This window comes from Neolamprologus brichardi, chromosome 3, assembly GCF_056152115.1.
Source record: "Neolamprologus brichardi isolate AB-2024 chromosome 3, ASM5615211v1, whole genome shotgun sequence".
NCBI classification, from domain to species: Eukaryota; Metazoa; Chordata; class Actinopteri; order Cichliformes; family Cichlidae; genus Neolamprologus; species Neolamprologus brichardi.
In genome coordinates this window covers 45,011,120-45,032,494 of record NC_142106.1, presented here as the reverse complement: position 1 = coordinate 45,032,494, position 21,375 = coordinate 45,011,120, and the positions used below count along the sequence as shown (strand labels likewise).

At 43.0% G+C, this 21,375-nt stretch overlaps 1 protein-coding gene across 4 annotated transcripts in view; it reads right to left on the bottom strand.

Moving 5' to 3' along the window:
• The window catches only part of dock11 (dedicator of cytokinesis 11), an 88,160-nt gene that overhangs the window by 52,370 nt on the left and 14,415 nt on the right, over nt 1–21,375 (bottom strand). For all 4 annotated transcript variants that reach the window (XM_087837739.1, XM_087837737.1, XM_087837738.1 and 1 more), the window contains exons 9-24: nt 20,457–20,536; nt 18,687–18,770; nt 18,366–18,506; nt 16,076–16,348; nt 12,863–12,985; nt 12,691–12,773; nt 11,583–11,705; nt 11,280–11,356; nt 10,358–10,542; nt 10,108–10,173; nt 4,362–4,454; nt 1,698–1,821; nt 1,480–1,592; nt 1,219–1,296; nt 1,049–1,138; nt 53–174 (exon numbers count right to left, since the gene is read on the bottom strand). In XM_087837739.1, coding sequence (XP_087693865.1) covers nt 53–174; nt 1,049–1,138; nt 1,219–1,296; nt 1,480–1,592; nt 1,698–1,821; nt 4,362–4,454; nt 10,108–10,173; nt 10,358–10,542; nt 11,280–11,356; nt 11,583–11,705; nt 12,691–12,773; nt 12,863–12,985; nt 16,076–16,348; nt 18,366–18,506; nt 18,687–18,770; nt 20,457–20,536 — 1,855 coding nt within the window. The remainder of the gene's footprint in view (nt 1–52; nt 175–1,048; nt 1,139–1,218; nt 1,297–1,479; nt 1,593–1,697; nt 1,822–4,361; nt 4,455–10,107; nt 10,174–10,357; nt 10,543–11,279; nt 11,357–11,582; nt 11,706–12,690; nt 12,774–12,862; nt 12,986–16,075; nt 16,349–18,365; nt 18,507–18,686; nt 18,771–20,456; nt 20,537–21,375) is intronic.

The window sequence follows — 21,375 nt, the reverse complement described above, 5'->3', positions numbered from 1 at the left end:
TTTATCAGGAGTAAAAGCAGTAAAAGTACAAAGAATTTGTTTTTTAGCTGACCGCAAAGAGTTAACAGCAATCTCGTGGGCTTCTTTGGTGGCGGCTGTGAGCACCTCAAACAGCTGCATCAGCACTGTTGGCAGGAAGGTGATGATGACGTGAGTCTCCATGGCATGTAGGCACTGAGGGAAAGAGGCCAGACAAGATCATTTTTACTTCTGACTCCCAGATATTTACAAGAATGACAGCCTCGTGATTACACGCCTCCACACAATATATACATCTCCCTGATCTTGAAAAACTGTAGCCTATTAGATATAAAATCAGCACTGTGCATTATTTTATCTGATTAGAAATATATGTGAAAATCTGTCTTGATCTAAATCTCTATGCTTGATGTAATGAAATTTCCTGTCAGACATTGCTGACACATTTCCTTCATATTCACAGCATAGACTGTATAAAAAAGATGTTGGTACCCCTTATGCTGCCAAAACAGCAAAACTTTGACCTGCAGGAGTTTGCCTGCTGGGTCGGACCACCCGGGCCAGCCTTCATTCCCCACGTGCACATGTTAATTGCTCCCTAAAATGTTAGTCCTCCCATAAAAATGTTTTCCCAAAGGAAAAACTCTTAAAAATAAGATCTAGCATAAATCTAGCATTTAAATAGTTTTGATTTTTCATACAAAATTCAGTACAAAAGAGGTTAATGTCTAAAAAGATTTAGTTTTTTGACAATATCTTTTGTCATTGTTGCATTTGGGGTTGCCATCATCCATCCATATCCTTTATTAACTTAATAAACTGTGTTATAAGCATTTTATTGCTTTAATGGAGGCTGTTGTATAATAGCACTGAAAGGTATTTTGATTGTTGAATGACTGAGGCTCTGTTGAAGCTCATAAGTAGTCATAATGATGCATGCCCTACAAAAATTATCGATCTGTTAGTGCATTGCCAAATGACACATATAGTGGAAGTACTGTAAATGATCAATAACTGCACATGGACCAAAGCTAAAAAACTGACTGTGCACTGCCTCACAGCATCTTACCTTCAGGTATTTGATCAGTTCTGCTGGGTTGCCTTCTGATGCTGTTCTCATCAGCTGGCAGTGCTGGAAGAATTTGTGTAGGTGGAGGTCCTGCGGCGAAACAAAACAGGACATCAGTGTTCCTGAAAACCTTCATTTGTGCATAAAAAAGCAAAAGAACCAAATTGTACCTGAGGATATATCGTTGATGCTACGTGGGTCCTCACTTTAAACAGTGTCTTGCCGTTTTCCACCCACTTGATATCAGCCTGAGACCATTCGAAGAAGATAATAGACAAAACAGAGTCAATAAAGTATCTGCAAACTTTTCACATTCCCTCAAAACTCCAATAACCTTCAGGGCTAAAACCTGAGGGCTCAACGTTCGCTTTAACATCGTGAGCATGACAGTGACAGAGCTGACCAGAGCGTTTTCATGGCTACAATCTAACCTTCCTGGTGTCCTGACAAAGATATCCAGCAGGCAAAGTGGCAGCCACGGGCAACTGGAACTCCAACGACTGCATCCTCCCATCTTTAAGCAAAGGCATCCAGGAGTAGCCCACTGAAACACGCGAAAGCAGCCGAGCTTTAGAAGAAGGCATTTTAACAAGCTAAATAATGTGCTCACCAACATTTTAATAAAGCTTCATTAAGCCAAATTTCTCACCAAGTGACTCCACTCCGTCCCTCTTCTTGCTGCTGGCTTTGCTGCTGGATTCACAGCTGATGTGGTAAAAGGTGAAGAGGATATGATGTTTCTCATGCACGTGAACCGGCAGCTCGATCTTCACCTGCACACACAGAGGAACAGGTCGCTGTTTTAATCTTCATATGTCACCGTCAGTTCAATCTTCACACATAAACAAGATTAGAGGCACCGATTCCAATAATGGATACCATATAGGTATTACATAGTACTGCCAAGGCAACATTTTAAAGGATGTGCCACATGCTGTGGTTTCCTCGTTGTCTTTTTTGATGTTTTTTATACACTGTGGGCTTGCTCAAGAAACCTGCAAAAATATACTGACAGTGAGGGTTTCCTTCAGCCTCTAAATTATTAAGAGGTAAAATTAACATAAAATCAACAAAAGACATCTAAAAATAACCATCTTGTGTATTTTCAGGTATCTGTACTTTACTTGAGTAGCTTTTTTTGGACTACTTTTCATTTTTACTCCCTACATTTTTAAACAAATATCTGTACTTTCGATTCCTTACATTTTCATAACGGACTTGTTACTTCAGTGCTTCAGCAGTATCATCTATAGAGTTGGGAGTTAAAGTGGGAGCAGGTGAGTGCAGGTGTAAGTTGTGATAGCAGTACTTCAGAATCTAGCTTGTGCTGCAGAATAGGTCATTTTAAATGCAACGCTTCTATCAGTTCAGCGAACATCAGCAAACACACAGTGTGTTACAAGCTACAGGGCCACCTGCTGGATTTCACAGGGAGAGAAGAAAGAGAGCCAGCTTCACTCAGAGATGGAGAAGGATAAGAAAGAAAGAAAGAAAGCATTTGCATTTAAGCTGATGAAGATTAGATTCATGCACTGAATTCCACCTTTATAACAACTGTGATCTGTCTGGTATAAAGTCAGTATAAACAGCTTAGTGTCAGTGTAAGGGACGGACATCTGCCACAGTGAAACTGCTGACATCTTGTTGAATTCAGTTGTTGTTTCACTGCATGTGTCCCACATGATAGATTCAATCTAATTACATTTACTATAATAAATAATAACAATAACAGTATAAACAGTTTAGTGTCAGTGTAAGGGACAGACATCTGCAACAGTGATTGAATTCAGTTGTTGTTTCACTGCATCTAATTACATTCTAATTACATTTACTAAAATTAGAATTTAAATTTGAATAATATGTACTAATATTATGATATTATTATATTAATATAGGTTCAGTTACCTTTGTATGAAAGTTGTTAGTAGAAGTGTCCTTCAAAGAGCTACTTTCTTACTGTGAGTACATTTCAGAGCCTGTACTTTTACACTTTTACTTGAGTAAAAAAGTTGAACATCAGAGAAAATGATTTTTTTAGATGCCGAAAGTCTAACAGCATTGTTTTGGAGTAAATGTCACACACTAAAGATGTCAAATCATCTTCTACAGAGAACGACACATGTACTGAAACAGAAACTGGAGCTGTTTGGAGACGTTTGGGATGCTTTTGTAGTGTAACTGTTCTCTTTTTGAGTGTTTCTGGCATGAATTTGAACACTTTGTGCATTTTCTCTCCATGAAGAAAATGAAAGGGGTTTGCTTGTGCTTTTTTATTTATGTGTTTATCCTTTAATTAATGTTTAAAATGAAAAAAAAACAAAAAACAACAACAGCAAAAGCATTGTTTCATCTGGGAGTTGCTGCTGTGACACCGAGACACCAGAGGGCAGCAACAACAGGGAGATGGATTTTTCCTGCGACCACACATGCTGGTTTTATTGACAGGAAATGACACAAAAAAGTTTTGATGACATGCACAGACCCAGATCGTCATAAACAGCCTCTCAATGCCATGACTGAATATCACGGCTCTTACATTTATAACACCAGAACACGTGATTCATGCATCGTTCTGTTTTAAATTTACTCTCGTCTGCAAATTAGACAAAAGTCTAAAGACCAGACAAGATATATCCTTAAGATATAAAAGTTAACAAATTTTAGGTGTGACTATGACAAACAAGATCAGAACCCTTTATATAATATCAGTAACTATAAATGTGTCCTACATGTTGCTTTTAAATGCACTTCACTATGGAACTAACAAGACCGACAGATTTAGAAGCACAAAGATCATCGTTGCCTTGTTGAAGCAGAAATTTTGGTTGATGTGACTGGAAGCTGAACAATGTGAAGGTAAATCCCACAGAGTGCACTTCTGTGTGTTCCTGCATGCATGTGGGTGCACACAGGGGGAGCTTAAGATCCTAATCCCTTTGATATCAAGACCATATGGACCCCCTCTGCTCTACCGCTCTAACTGTACCTCTTTTGCTGAGCTGTATTTGTGTGCGTGTGCATGTGCATGCGTGCACTGACTGTCGGGTCAGTTTAGTGCGAGATCACAACCCTGAGACAGATTTATGGGATTATCTCAGTGCTGCTGAGGAATGTCAGTACTAAAGACGGCCAATTAGAAAAAAAAAAAGATTTAAGGGCATAAACTAAATTTCTTTTTAAAATCAAACTCATTTCTCAGTTTTTGGAAGCACTCAACTTCCTCTAAATCTGCTAACTTGATCTAATTTAATATGAATTAAAAGGTGATGCCATGTGTGGAAGAAATAAGGTCGAGCCTGCAACATGAGCTCACCTCATCGTAGAAGTCAGGGCTCTGATTGTGGTGCAGGACGGCTGCGTAGGTGCTGCTGGTGAAGAGTGAATCTCCCGGCTTGCCGTAGATGCACTGAAAGGCAAAGAGGCGCATTGGTTATTGGACTCCTTTGATTTTACGGGCACGGTGATGAGTAAGCGCTCAGGAAGCTGTGGTTACTGCCATAAATTGTACAAAAGGCGAGGAAGTGAGCAAGCCTGTATGGATCATGCAATCAGCAATGATTTAAACATAGCCTGAGAGAAACTACAAAGGACGACCTAAGATTGCAAAATGTTTGGGCTCTGACTAGACAGATGCCACAGTGTGACAATTTCTATTCTTTTGAACCTTGCACAAAACTCATGGACTTATTTCATGTGAGCAGCAGAGCCCTTCCTCCAGAACATGATGACACAAACAAGTCAATTCAATTCAATAAATGACAACAACAGTTGGCTGCTTCATATTGTCAGGTAAAGACCCTACAACAATAGAGGGTCTTTTATTGGGTTCTCTAATAATAGAGATCCCACCCCGTTTCCATGAGCAAGCATTTGGTAAATGGCCTGCGTTTGTATAGCGCTTTTCTAGTCCTTAAGGACCCCAAAGCGCTTTACACTACATTCAGTCATTCACCCATTCACACACACATTAACACACTGGGGATGGCAGCTACATTGTAGCCACAGCCTCCCCGGGGCGCACTGACAGAGGCGAGGCTGCCGGACACAGGCGCCACCGGGCCCTCTGACCACCACCAGTAGGCAAACATGGGGTTAGTATCTTGCCCAAGGATATTTGGCATGCAGCCAGGAGGCAGCCTGGGATCGAACCACCGACCTTCTGATTAGTGGCTGACCTGCTCTGCCACCTGAGCTACAGCCACCCAAACAGGTGGCTCTAACAGTGGGAAAGAAAAACTCCCCTTTAACAGGAAGAACCCAGGCTCAGGATGTGGCAGTGAACTGTCACGACCGCTTTAAGGTGACTTTTGACCTCTGAGGATCACTTTTGAGGAGGAGTCAGTGCAAGAACTCTGTGGGAAAAATTAAAATTCGCAACAAGCTCAAGCTTGACCAGGTCAGGATGTTTCTAATGAAGGGTGACAAAGGGGAGGGAAAAAATTCCAACCACTTGTGATGGCTTCATACTGTAATTAGGATGCTAACTATTGTTGTCATCGCTAATGAACATGAATGTGCAGCGCTAGCCAACAGGCCGGACAGAGCTACAGGAGCCAAATGCCTGAAAGCCTCCGCAGGAGACGAGCCCAGAGGATGGGAGAGGCTTCGTGAGAGAGGACAGGGTTCACAAATCCCAGAACAATCTGGAAACAAGCTGTAGGTGGAGCAGGAAAGAGGCAGGGGGAAAGATCTGAGATCCAGGAGTGCAGGTGGTGCATGGTTTGATGTGTACCTCTAGAGCTGCAGAGGCAAAGAGGCTGATGGGAGTTACGATTGTCTGAGTCAGGATGGGGGCCGAAGGAGGTCTGGAGGAGCTGCTTCTGATATTATCTATCACAAAGGCTGGCATGTTAGCACATGAACTGCACCACACATGACTTAAAGTGTCGGCCACTGGTGCAAAAATGAGAGCACTCCAACCATGAACTCAAGGATTGAGGAGCAACTGGTCTCTCAACGATGAAATGGAAATGAATGCACTTTAAATTCCCGTCCTCTGAGAATTCCATCCTCTTCAGCCCTCACATTCCGACTCCATAAGGCTTTGAATGAATTTCCTCTCAGTCTGGCTGCATCTTATGTAAACCCCAGGACCTTACTGAGCTTCCGCTAACTCTGATTAAATCTCCCGAGAGGTGTGCCGCCTGCTCCTGTTTGTAAACAGCTTTCTGCCTCACAGTACTTTGAGCGTTGTCTGGAACGCAGTCTGACCCACGTCTGGGTCAATCTGTGTGTTTCCTAGCTGCGGTGTAATATGCCCGACTGCCCGCTGATTGAAAATGCTCAATGTTTTCGTGGTTAAACTCAGAATTTCTGTTTCTCTCCCTCAAGAAACGTGAAAAGAAAAACAATCTGCAGCGCTTTGATGACTATTTCCGACCACAAATATTTGAAATGTGTGGCCAGAGAGAAAAAGAGTGACCATTCATTATCTTCCGTTGCCAGCTATAATAACTGGTTGCTGCGAGCGCTTCCCTTCTCCTCCTGGGCCCCTCAGCTGCAATCTCAAGTCTCACTTTGTAAAAAGCAATAAAAGGAAAAGTTTATCATATCTGAGGCCCCTGTCACTGATCGAATCTCTCCCAGGACATTCCACTGCAGTGTTATTGTTTCTCAAACAATAATCCGGGCTTCTGGTGCGCCTCTTCAACAATCTTCACTTTTTTGTATTGGTCTCCCTCTATTTGTTTCCTTGTTTCCTTTTTATCGTTATGTTGACTGTAGCATTTTAAAACCTTGTTGTTCTTCTCTCCATTAGCTTTGCTGAGCTATGTAGAGAGCCAGGATCACGTCTATAGTTTGATAAAACTATGAGACACAGATGTGAGTCACTCTCTCTTCCACACATTGTTCCTTGTCTATAAACTCTCCTTTTCAAGCTCTAGAAGTAACGAGGCAAAAACAGATATTCCATATAAGACAAGAAAAATGATGTACAGAATAATGTCAAAAAAAATCTGTGACGAAGTGGCGGCGAGCTAAGCGTCAGGGTCTGTAAAACTGAAGCCGATGCGTTCTTTCTGGCAGCCAGCGGAGGGGCGATTCCTGGCTGCAAAGAAGTGGATATTAGGGGTGGGTTTAGATTATCGATTTTCTGATTAAAATCAATTTTAGCTTGAATAACACGATATCGATTCATTAAAATATAAATTTATTTTCCCCAAAACGACAGAATCTCAGGTTAAACCTCACAAAATTTCCACAACCACCAAACACCAAATGAGAGCAGGTACACGGATTCTGCGCAACACATCAGAATCAGTGAGATGTCAGGTTTCTCACCCAACGGCACGTACGCAGAGATGCCATCGGGGCCAAAAGGTGGCTGCAGCTCAGGAGGTAGAGCAGGTCACCTACTGATCGGAAGGTTGGTTCGATCCCTGGCTCCTCCAGTCTGCATGTCAAGTATCCTTGGACAAGATACTAACCCCAACTTGCTCTCCGGAGTCATCAGAGTATGAAGGTGTATGAATGTCATTAGAAAGCACTAAGTGTAGATAAAGTGCTTGTGAGAATGGGTGTGATTGGGTGAATGAGGCATGTTGTATAGAGCGCTTTGAGTACTCCGGGAGAGTAGAAAAGCGCTATATAAGAATCAGTCCATTTACCAAAAGCTCACAGATTCTGATGCGTTGGCGCGTGCTTTGTGTTTCTGTCTTTTTTTTGCACTACACTCTGAAGCTGCAGTTTTGTCTCTCTCCAACCAAAATTGACTGAACCAGCAGCAAAAGAAGATCCAAACTACGCTTCACATTTCGCTTCTCATAAACATCGTCATGAATTCCCTCTTACTTTGGCTGCTTTGCTTCCACCACGATATAATGAAACTTCCTGCACAACTCTCTCTCTCTCTCTGTGTACTTTAAGAACACTTTCGCATCTAAAAATCTGTTTTCTGCATTAATCGCTTGCTTATTACGCACCAGTCTACCGTGCTGTTCACTGAAGAAAATTAAACTTCTTAAAATGATGCCAAATTGCAAAACACTTAGCTGTGTCTCTAATCAAACCTCTGTAACTCTTTAATCTCTGTAACAGGCTCCTTCCTTCATGTTTTTCTATGTTTTGTCCTCAGTTACTTTGACACAAAGGCATCTGCTGTGATGCTCACACCTTTGATAAAGTCTCACAAGTGTCAGCTTTCTTTTTATAGATATAAAAATATGGATATGTACTGATAAATGATCAGAATTATAATATTTCTGACAGTCTGAGGCAAAATTTCCCCGATTCAAATCAAATCGAATCGAATCGCGTATCAAATTGAATTGGGATCTTGTGAATCTGAATCGAATCGAAATAAGTAACGATACCCAGCCCTAGTGCATATAAACGTCTCTGAAAAAACGGACCTCCGTTGATCTTTGAGGTCACAAACAACTTCCTGATGAGTTTATGGTCTCAGCTGCTAGCTTGAAATCTTATTTCATACAGCACAATGTTCATTTTGTAAACAACAGTCTCCACAAAGGTAAAAAAGATGGCAAAACAGGGTTTGAATTAGAGTGGGCCTACCTTGTAAGTAATTCACTTCAGTTTTGTTTATACACAGCAACAAATCACAAAAACGTTGCCTCAAAGCATTCTGTATTATAAAGACGCTTCAATGAAAGAGTGAAACCCCCAACAATCAAACGACCCCCCCATGAGTGAGCGTTTGGCAAAAGTTGGAACAAAAACTCCAGTTTAACAGGAAGAAACTTCCAGCAGAACCAGTCTCAGGGAGGGGCAGCTATCTGCCGTGACCCATTGGGACCCCAGCTGACCCTATTAGGCTTATACCTTATTAGTGTGCAGCGTCCTTTCATTCATCCACAAGATATGCAAATTACTCATCGCATCCAGTTTTACAACAGCCAGGTGGCAACAGTAACAATACTCTGAGGCTTCACAGCAGCTCTTTGCTAGCAATGGCTGACGTCACAGTGGCTGCTTCTCTGTCCTATATATGGCTGCCAGCAGTGATTTCATGTTGCACTTGGTTGATGCATTTCTGACCATCTGCTATATATAACAGAAACAGTGGGAATAGCAAGGTCATATAGGTGCAGTACTTCTCAAACACACTGGACAGATTGCTTGAACATGTAGCGATGAGTCCGCTCCAACCCCCATCCACTGCTACACATCTGGTTTTAAATTCATACATCAATATATCATGTCAATGATAGTCTGAAGTAGGGCTGCACAATTTTGCATAAAATGAGAATCACGATTTTTTGGCTTAGAATTGAGATCACGATTCTCTCACGATTTTCTTTTCCAATATAAATATTTATTGCACTTATTAACTGCACATCAACTTCGTAACAGTTGAGACTGAACATAAAAACAATAAATAAACATAAAAACAACAAATGTCTCACGTTTTGTCGTTGCCGCAAAATGTTGTACTGCTTGAATTTCCGTCTCCACCGTTGCTCGACACTGCGTGTATAGAGCAGGTAGAGCAACAATAGAAAAATAGTTGCGGGACGGCACTGTGTAGCGTTTGTCTAGGGTGTTGATCATTTTCCTAAATCCCTCGTTTTGCACAGTGTTGATGGAGCCATATCTTTGGTCAGGTGATAAGTAATAGCCTTCGTAATTTCTTTGTGCCTGCGGAAGTTTGACGTGTATAGGGAAGCGCTGTATAAGGTTATTGATGTTTGGGTGGTTGACCGGGACGGATTTTCTCCTGTCACTTTCTCGTCATCCCTGACGTGCTCTCCGTTGTTTTTTCCCTGCCAATTTTAGCAGCCAGCTTCTGTATCACGTGGTATAAGGCTCCGCCCTTGTCATTTGTTGAGCAGGAAGAGTGAGCGCTTGTTTTCATGCAGATTACGTCCCGGATCAAAATGCGGTACAATCGTCGTCGTCTTTTTTTTTTTTTTTTAAATCGTTGTCATTTGGAAATGAGATGAGAGAGAGTATGAATTGAGATCGTGATTTTCTAACGATTAATCGTGCAGCCCTAGTCTGAAGACAATCACAGTCGTCCTTATTGGTAAACCTGAAAAATGTTTGACCTTCATCATAACAGCATCTAGAAAAAGTCCCATGTTGCAGTACACACTGACCTTTAAAGGAGCGGCACCTTCCTCATCAGAATCTCGGAACTGGATGCAGATGGCAATGTTTCTGGCCTGCAATGGAGGAAAGGTGACATTAGTCAGCCAAGCAGATAATCAGTAAGAACGACTGTGTCTCTGAGCTCAGTCAGTCACGCACGCTTCGTTCTCAGTATGCACCAGTAACACACAAACGGGCAATATTTAAAATGTACCACCACCATCACCCATCACATCTTTTTCATCCTAACTCACGCACCTTAGTGAAGGTCTTCTGGTTGTCATATTTGAGCTGCAGGGGGTAGACATACAGCTGGTTCTTGTAAGTGGTGAAGGGGTAGTTGTACTTGGCTTCCTCGGGGAGGAATTCCTCGATCTCCACCGACACCCGCTCACAGCCGTCCTCGAAGGGCTTGACGGGAATGTAAGAGGACGTCACCGTGTCTGGGGCACAGAGCACACGTCGAGTCAGAGGCTGCTGTGTCCCTGCCTCTCGTGTCATGTCAGTTAACGTCATTTCACTTCTGAGCTACAAAACAAACCCTTCACTGCGCAAACCCAGACATGAAACCTGACGCTGCCTACACGCCGTGTCACATGCTCTCTGTGGGAAACATTAATCATTGCATCTGATAATTCGGATGATCTAAAAATGTAACTTCTCAAAAGTCCTCAGATTTAACAAAATTTTAATTCAGGAATATTTGATTCTGTTGTTCTTCAAAGAACATGCTAACAAGGCTTTTACAAGGCAGCATCCAGCATGTTAATAGCCCAGTCTGATCGCTCTTAGTGGAAATCTGAAGGAACAGAGTGTCTGCTCCAACCTGTGCTTGTGCGATTTTTGCTTTAGCGTCCCACCCTGCGGCTGTTTCAGCAGAACTACGGACACACTGGCTTAATAGTTCAGGCTTTATGGATCAGAAAGTGGCTAAATTATCATTTATGTCTCCTATTGAACATCACTGGGATATACTAGGCTGATCAGAGGCAGTGGCCACTGCATATCTGCAGGCTACACTCATTCAGGAATGGAGATCATTTCCTCAACATCAGACCCAGACACTCGACAGACAGGTAGCTGCTTGCATCCCACGCAGAGATGTATGCATGGGATGCAATGTAAAATCATTTAATATAATTGTTGGGTTTCATGCAGTGAACAACACAAAGCTGCTTACTTGAGAAATCAGGCGGGACACACTCGATGGTGACGTTCAGCTGTCCAGGGATGATCTGAAGTTTGCTTTTCTCTGGTCTGACAGGGAAAAGGAGATTCAGCACAAGATCAGTGTCCTTTTAAGGGTTAAGTGTGCTTTATATGTGATGACCTCCCTAATGACAATCCTGTTTGAGTAGTACTTCCTCTTAGGCAATGGCATGTGAAATATAGACCTAAAGGCATAAGTGTACCCCTGGATGATGTTTTTGTGCCACAGTAACTAAGCGCTAGCTTAAATAGCAGAGGAGTGGTGTTGACTCACTTCCTGATGTCGGCCAGCAGCTTGATGAGGTCATCAGTTGAGATTTTGCTGCTGTCTTGGCGATAGAGAGGAGAAAACTTCCCATCCATATCCAGGCTGCCCTGAGCATCTTTGAACACCTGCCTGCAACCACAACACACACATACAGTTCTTGCCTCATACGTGCAACCAAATACCAACATTTTAGTATAAAGTATAAAGTATGAAGTTTCACTGTTTAAAAACACTTATTTTCTTCATGTATGTTCTATTAAAGAGTTACTTGCTCCTGTACACAGACTCCCCTGCTTCCCTGTGTTTCTATATTTTTGTTACTTTTGTTCTTCTTCCAGATTATAGTTTAGAACAGTTGTATGAAAGGGCCTTTTGTCTTTGCGTGATCTCTGCTGGATATTTGGATATATGTCAGTGGGTTCTAACATTTTTGAATGACGCCTGAAGTCTCTTAATCATTTTTCGCACCATTTAGTAAAAGGTGTGACTTCTATGCTGGCCTGGAGTATTTTTATAGCTCACAGCATTACCAGTTACATGTGAAAGCCACCACTAGGCCTGGAGGCTTGGGGTGGGGATGAGGGTGGGGATGAGGGTGGAGATGGGGGTGGAGATGGGGGTGGGGATGAGGGTGGAGATGGGGGTGGGGTGTGAGGCTCGTAAAATCTGTCACAGATTCTAATTTCACGTCAAGACCGGACAGTTCCTGGAAGTTTTCTGTGCTGCTTTTCATTAGCTGCACTTCCAACAGCAGCTAATAAAAAGCAGAAGTGACTGCTCTTCATTATGGATGTTGAATTCCACAACTGGGCTATCGTAATATAAAGTTTATCAAAATAATCCAGATCAAACTGGATCAGCAAACAAGTAAATGTTCTTTTACACAAACTTTATTTAACCTCAAAGTCGAGAAATTCCTAAACTTTTGGGGTCCAAAAAGTAAATATTATCTTATTTTCTCCCTTTATGACGAACAGATGAGGCTTTACACCTAATTGTTGATGTTATTGTGCTCATGCCTTTGCACATGTTCACATGAGATCACTCCGAGTTGAATCAAAACAGATTATTTACAAGATTAAGAGGTTTGACTCATGAATTATTTCGGTCTTACTTGGCAGCCCAAGCAAACGGCATCCTGTACTGGCCCAAGCGTTGGCATGTCTGCTTGGCAGCTTTGAGCACCTTCTGAGCAGTCTGAGGAGACACGGGAAAGACATCATCAAGTCAACACTGGAGCGGTTTCCACCGTCTCCTCCACAAGGTCAAAATCGATGGCAGCGTACCTTAGTGATGTCAGAGGTTTTCATGTATGGCTCAGCGCAGTGGGTGATGCCATTCTGTAACACCTTCTCCACACGGGCCACCAGGAAGATATCTGCATGGGGGTTAGTCACTGAAAAGATACCCTGCAAAAGAGAGGGAGAAATGACTGAGGAGGCCTAGCAATCAAGACATGTGGTTGGGATTTGATTTGGCAGCTTTCGAGGGTCTTTTCTTAGAACGATCTTCCGAGAAATCTGCTACTGTGAATGGAGAGGAGAGATGCCGAGTTCTATGAAGAGAAACGTGGCCAAAGTTTCAAATGATGACGCCAACCTATCAGACTGCTCAACACGTTCTCACTCCCAAAGTCTGTTCACGGCTCTGTACGATCTCAGTGAAAACAGATATCCCTAACGTGGTCATGCCAGGAACACAGATGTGGGCACAGAAGCTTGAACGGTTGCTGACTTCCTGTTTGGAAGGGTCATCCAATCAAGTGGTGTGTGTGAGAGAGGTAAAAGGAATTTAAAGGTGTGGAATAAAGCGCTGTATGAATGTGTGATAGTGTAAAAGTGCTTCGAATGCTCGCTAGGAGTAGAAAAATTCAATGTGCCAACAACTCCACAAATATAAGCATAAAAAGGTCAAGTTCAACTGTTTTCACTCTTAAATTCATCACCTGCTTCAGTGTGAGATCGATTCAGGGGAAACGGTTGATGCTAAAGCTGTACAGGAAAACCACACGGTGCTCACACGTCTATTTAAGGGCCGATGAGATGCGTCTGCATTTAAGCTTCCAAGTTCAAGTAAAGCAAACAAAGGCGACAGTAACTACAATCAGACTAAGCTATGCTGCTCGCACTGGTATGACTAATAAAAACTTCAAGAGAAATTTCTGGAAATAGAAAAAAAAGCCTAAGCATAAGTGACAAAACTGCATGACAGTACCAAGGAAGCAGCTGATTCAGATGCAGACATAACAATCTGGACATTACTAACACTTATCTTTAAGGAGGCTAGCATGCTGCCAGTCACAGACACACACACAGAGCAGGGTTACACTCCAGGCCAGAAACCTGTCCATCCTCTGTCCTCATTCACAGCCCTTAAAACCACACACAGCTGCTTTTGCTTTCAGTTTTCGACGTTATTTGCTCCTCACCGCTCATCCTCGACCAGTTCTTACAGTGTGGTTAAAAAAAAAGCTTGTAAATGCTCCATTTGGGCATTAAACTTTCCTCATAGTTCATAAAGTGTCACATCCTTTCTGTGCAAAGATAAACCATCTCACTGCTGAAAATGCTGAAACTCAAATGGGTAAGATTTGTGACTTGCGTAATAAAGAGGGTCCAGAGGTTGTGGCGTCCTCCTGAGAGCTGCTGCAGAGATGAGAGGTGAAGCCTGTGTCCTTGGAACACACCCAATGCACCTAAATTAAACTGCAGTCTGCAGACCTATAATAGCACACTAATCACAGAGGCAGGAGCCGCTCTGTTTGTATGCATATATTTGTGTGTACATGTGTGTTCTGCTGGTGCTCCACAGATGTTTCTGGCAGAGAAGTCCAAAAATTAAACTTTTTCATGCCTGTAGCTTTAAGGCGGCCCTGCTGCTGCTGGTTTGCTGGCTGCAAAAGTCCTGCGTTTGTCACTCTCTGCCCTGATTCATCCCCTCGTCTCGGAGCTTTTTCCTGCTTTTTGCTGCGCTGTTCATCAACTCGTTTCTCCCGTCATGGAAATGGAAAGTGAGCTTGTTTTATAACCGCTGCTGGTTTATACCAGGCACCGGTCCTGTTGAGTGACTTCACTGCTGCAACGGGCCAAGCGGCCAGAGGTAAAGAACAGGCCGTGTGTGCGCCGAGCTCACAGCACCTGCAAATGTTTGCAGAAGGGCCTGAGCCAAGAGTAACGCTCACACATGCACATTATTTCTCCCCAAATAAACTCTACACTTAAAATACCGCAAAACAAAGTGACAGGACATAAAGCTTACATCCTGAGGCCTGAGCTCACATCAGGAAGCAAAGTGATTCTAAAATCACTTGCAAATGTTCGCCCAATGAGCCGAATGGGATCCTTTCACAGTTCTTTAGGTCTGGTTGGGGACCAAAGGCTGGCTTGTGACACACTCAGCGTTGTCTTGCATGACAAAAAAGATCATGCACTGGCCAAGACAGCTAACTCACTGTACACACAATGTTAGCAGTCCTGACTGAGGCCAGGACTGTGCTGGGCCAGCTGCAACCAATATGGCAAAGCTGAACCTATGTGACAGAACCAGATGAGAGCTCAACAGTGTGGAGACATTTTAAAGACTAAGCATGACAGAGGGCCGCCTCCAACCATCAACTTGGCTTAGAAAAGTGCAGAAAGTGATAAAAACAATGCAAGACAAATGATTTCTGTAAATTCTAGCTCATAAAACCATCATTTGCTTGCGTTTGATTCAGTCTCTCATCGCTTTTTAGTTTCTGCATGCTTCTACCTGCTCTGTCGAAGGAGAGAGTTACTCAAAGACACGTTTTCCCTCTTCTCGTAAGAACGATCGACTCTTCATGTTTCAACGTGTCAGTTTATTAGGGTTTTTTCAGCTTTCAGGGTTTTTTCATATATTTCCTGTTATAGATTTCACAAAATGACATCGTCATCTTTATAATTAAGGACAGCAGCTTAAGTTCAGGTTACTTTACTCTTCGCTCTGTGTGAGGTCCGCCGCAATAGGGCCATTAGGGAAGCCCCACCCAAATAAATTAACACTCATTTTCAGTGTATTCTATATATAAGCTAACTGACCACAGGTCACGTAAAACCAGAAGCAGAGTTCAGTCTCAGTTTCACATCAACTAAACCTCTAACGCAGCAGGATGACAAACATACTCTCTCATGATCTTTTTAATAATCCAGCTCCAGCATCAAACTGTTTTTGTCTGACATTAAAAATCTTCCAAACAACAAAGGAACAGAAAAATGAAAAGTGTTACCCAGACTACAGAAAAACTACCACTTCTAAAGGTTTACATAGAAAGACTGAGATCGTGTTTATATTTGTACTTTCTGTAGTATTTAATTCCACAACAGTTTTGCAAAGAGCACAAAATATTTTGTTTTCCACGCAGCAAAATCTATATGAACGACCCAGTGTGACTCAGCTTTCACACCCAGGTCTGACTGTATGACTCAGCTGCAGTCACTTTCTCTATCAGACACCTGTCTATATGCTATAATAGTTCCTACCTGAGTGGGGAAGCGCAGCAGAGCCTCTGACACCCTCTGAAGCAGCGGCAGGCCGTTTCCTTTCCCTGAGTCTCCGTTCACGAGGACTCCTCCCTGCCCCCCGTCCTTCCCTCCACCACCACCGTCCGAGTCAGATGAAGGAGACGCTTGAGCGGAGGTGTCGGTGAGCATCTCCCTGACAGATGGTGGATTGAGCTCAACGTGGAAGTCGGCTGAGATTTTGCAGCTCTTGGAGACATCGAAGAGAGCGAGGCTGATGAAGAACGGTTCCACCTGCGAGTCAGCAGAGGGACGGTTACAGGCTGCGGTCCAGCACGTACCTTTATTACTTTACAACATTTCACTTTAATACAAAATCTCAGAAATCAGGTCATATGAGCCTTTAGTTTTAGCATGAATTAAGCAATAATGCACACTCTTCCCACCAGTAATGCAGCCTGCTAACATCAGCTAGCAACCTTTTGCCCAAATATGGTCACTTCTGGGTCCAACCAACATGCAAAGTTTTACTAAATACAACATGAGAGTCGTATGTGTGAGCTAATGAATAAATTGATAATTATTATAACAGGATTCAATGGACAGGTTTAATCCGTTTAATCTGTAATAATCAAAATTCTAGATTCAGACAAAATATTTATGGTTAAATGTCTAAAAAGGGAGCCGGAGATCGACAGACGGATTGGGGCTGCAGCTGCAGTAATGCGGACGCTGCACCAGTCCGTCGTGGTGAAGAGGGAGCTGAGTGTAAAAGCGAAGCTCTCAATTTACCGGTCGATCTACGTCCCTACCCTCACCTATGGCCACGAGCTGTGGGTAGTGACCGAAAGGACGAGATCGCGGATACAAGCGGCAGAAATGAGCTTCCTCCGAAGGGTGGCTGGCCTCTCCCTTAGAGATAGGGTGAGAAGTTCGGCCATCCGGGAGGGGCTCAGAGTAGAGCCGCTGCTGCTCCACATCGAAAGGAGCCAGCTGAGGTGGTTCGGGCATCTGACAAGGATGCCTCCTGGGCGCCTCCTGGGTGAGGTGTTCCAGGCATGTCCCACCGGGAGGAGGCCCCGGGGCAGACCCAGGACACGCTGGAGAGATTATATCTCTCGGCTGGCCTGGGAACGCCTTGGTGTTCCCCCGGATAAGCTGGAGGAGGTGGCTGGGGAGAGGGAGGTCTGGGCCTCCTTGCTTAGGCTGCTGCCCCCGCGACCCGGCCTCGGATAAAGCGGATGAAGATGGATGGATGGATGGATGTCTAAAAATATTTATATTCTCTCAGTGTGTCATCCTCAAGTACAAGCAAACTATTTTGGAAACCTGCAATTCCTGCATGATGGACAAAATCGCTCCATCCAGTGAACTTTACAGCTGTCTGAGACCGCCGAGGGAAAGAAGGGATGGAAGAAGAGGAGGGAACGAGAGCGTGTGCTGCTTCCAAACCACAAATGAGTCAGATGATTTCTCCTGCCAGCCTTTCTAATGCATCAGCAAGCAGGAAAAGGAGCAGGGGGAGAAGTTGGTCTAGCTCTGTGTTTTATATCTAAAGCGATCCGCCCTGACAAAGGCAGAGCTCACATATGCTCAAAAATGCTAGCTCACGCAACTGAAAGCTCCTCATCCGGCACACATTAAACATTTCTGCATTACCCTCCATGCCTCAGGCTTAAATAAAGAAAGATTTGTTTTAGTGCTAATGCAACAAGATTGCATCCTGGTTCCTAGTTTGGCTACTTCCGTTGCTTCCAGCCAGACTGACATGAATTATGAAGGTGTATTATGTGGGGCAGCACTACAGAGGGAGAGGCTGGCAGAAAATCTGCAGTGAGAAGAGGAAATCTACGTATTGCAGTTAAGAAATGTATCCTCCTCAGGTTCAGGATGTAATTCACTGTCAAAGCCATAGATTTCAACCTGGCGACATATCTTTAGAAGGAGTAGTGATGCCTACTCCTTTTCAAACAAATAATGGAATGATATTTTGTAATGATTGTGAAGGCACATGTTTGAAATGTTTGAGATAAAAATGAACTGAACTGAACTGAACTCTGTTGAACATGAGTCTTAATCTATAACGAGCCATTATGCTACCTCACAGTCTCAGCACGAAGAGATAATATCTGGTTTCAACTCTCTTCAGCTCTTGATGCTTCAAAGAGCAGGTAGATGGAGCGACTGTGCTCAAAGCCATCCTATTTAAAACTGCGGCCATGATTCATCTTTTTTTACCTGTTTAATCTAACAGTAGCACAAGTAGCAAACCACAGAACAGCTGTGTCGTGGGACAAAGGTGATGACATACATTGGTAAGGACACCGTCGCCCTTCTCATTCACGCAGCCCTGCAGACTGAAGGTGAGGTCGTGGCAGCTGACCACTATACGTCGACCAAAACGCTCCTCGAAGGGCTTCACGTCTGGCTCGATCCCAGAGAAGTCCAGCCTCTGGATATCAGGGAGGAGGAGAGGGAGAAAGCAGGAGAGGGGAGAGAGTGGTCCCGCGGAGAGGAGGGAGGATGAGCGTGAGGAGTTGGAAGGGGGTGGAGAGATCAAACAGGGTGAATCAATAGTGAAATAAATAAATCATAGGAAAGCCAAACATTTTAAAGGAATGACCTTTTGTACCTGTGTCTCAGGATCCAGAGAGGAGAGCTTCAGCCTGCCTTCGTTCCTGTTCATCTTACTGAGCTGGTCTGTCTCCCTGGTGTACTGCAGACAGACAGCAGCGATGTAAGCGAGCTAAAAATCCATCAGGTGTTTCTTTCTTCTCTTTTTTTAACTGCAGAATTTTTTTTCCCCATGAATTTATTTATCTATACAAACAAATGGTGTAAATTTGAAAACCTACATCGCCTCGTTCTCGAGGTTATTGAGTTCACAAAGTTGCGCTGCAGTGATGACAACAATACCCCAATCACCCTTTCAGGCTGAGGGACAAACCACACAACAAACATGAAGAAACTGTTTCCACAACAAACAGCATTCCCATCTGTTTCTGTTCGATCCACATCCCCACCAAAACTCTAAATTAAAATATTCAATGCCTTCATGGGCCCGGGCCTCCTCAGGACTCCCCGAGTTAAAGAGTTATCATACCGAACTGTTTAACACTTGAAGCAGACATAAACAGCAAGTTATCAACTGATGATATGTTTTAGAGATAAAAGACAAACAAAGTCTGGCTTTCTTTTATTTTTTTTTCTACATAAATATCCAAAATATGTATATTACTCTCACATATCTCTGATACCTTTTGTGAACTCTCCTAACACATTAAACAGTAGCACTTCAGCCGCTGCGTTCCTTCTCTTTTATTTGCACTCTTTATTGCAACAGATTTTTATAGCTTATTTGCATGGACTTCATTTATGAATGAGGCAGCAACCGCAGGTAGAAGAGCAGCGCCAACTGTAATGGTCCGGTACAGTGTACTCAGTGAGGTGCTTGTAAACTTACAAACAGAAAAAGACAGAGGAAGGTTGATATGTAGTCAAGGGACAAAAGGGGGAAAACAAAGGGCGTCCAATGGAGACAAATCAAAGCCTCAGGTTTAGGTAAGAGCCCTCAGAGTCCATTTCTCTCCCCTCTCTTCCTCCTGTTCGCGTCTCTGTTCTCACTGTCTGTTCAGCCTGCAGACAAACTCGACCTTCTTTTACGTGCACAGAGGAAAGCTTTGCTGCAGTGGCACAAAGCAAACAGAGTGGAACAGCAGCAACAGAGGGTTTTGTTGTTGCTGTGTAGTTTGGGGTTTATAGACACATCAGAGCGGCTCCATCTCTGACAAACAGGACTCGCACAGAGCACCACAAATAAAAGAGATGCTGAACTTGTTCTGCTTCCGATTCATTTTTTAGATAATGTCTCATTAAAATCATCTCATATGCTTTCTTATTATGTCATTTACTGAAGCGCCACAGTGTGATTTAACAAAGCACTGATCTGTATTCAGGATTATGCATTCTGTAGCTGTTGCCCACAGGTAGCTGTGAGTCAGACTGTTCTCCTTTGATTTTTGCAGATATCTGCAGCATCACAAAGAACACATGCAAAGAGGATACGAGACGCCTTAAAGTTTGCTCACTTCTTTTTTTTGTTGTTTTATGTTATGCTAAAGGTTGATAGGGTAACAAACCCCCTTTAGTTTCTGATGGAGGACTTCACCCTTATATTTTAACACATGCACGGCTGTTTGCAGAGAGCAGCTCTGTGTAGAATCTGCTGAGCGTTACTGAAAAGACCCGGCTGTGTCTGTGTTCATAAATTAGCGCGGTGTTAATAGCCACAGAACTTTCCACTCCCTTCAGCACATTTCTGCAGCTTCACACTAATTTGACCCACTTGGTAAGTCTGTCCCAGCTAACGCAGCTTCGTTAATCATCTATCATTCCTTCATACCTTGATGAGTTCAGTGTGCAAGCTCCTCCCCGAGTTCTCCAGCATGCTCTCGCCTTTACCTTGGCTGGCCGTGTCATCATCTGAGAGGAAAAGGACAATAACCAGACATCAGTACATGTAATCCACACGAATGCCTGTTCACCAAGAACCATGCACACTACAAGTCCCTATAAAGTTTCCCTCCCTTAATGCTAATACTTCTTTTGTTCTCCACTTATCTAGTTTCCTTAGTTTTCTTTCTTCCACACCATTCAGTAATATCAGAATCAGAATACTTTATTAATCCCTAAGGAAATTATATTATGCCAAGTTTTTGGCTAATAGCTCTTTTGATATCATCTTGGTTCAAAACTACTATTTTATGCCTGTCAGCGTGTTATCTTTGGCACTTCTGTAGATTTAACAAAATAAATGGGAATACATTTGTTGTTTTTGCAACAGTCTGCAACAAAGTGCCTAAAGATACAATTTTTATATGTTTATTTGCCTCTGTCTGCTCTATGTAGACACATTTACTTATCCTAAGTGTCTTTTTTATGGTTGATCAATTCACACGTCCGTGTAAATGACTTAACAAAAATATACTCCTCTGATAATGTTCAGGATTGAGTGCCAAAGGAGTCCAAGAAAAACTTTGAAGGACCTTCAGAAAGTCTTGAGAACCATTATTCAAGTTCACTTGAATAGAAGTGAGCGGTGGTTCAAGGTTGTTGCACAGTCCTGTATACACAAACTCCATTGTTCCTCAGTTAGCTGATATACTAGCATGTTATTGTCTCAGGGGCTACAGGTGAAGGAGTCCGCCTGCTAATTGCATATGTGTGACTGTAACGTGGAAACCAATGGAAAAAAACATGATAGGCCCGTGGTTAGAATCAGTGTTTAAAGTAAACTGACTATAAAACTATAGAAACCTTTA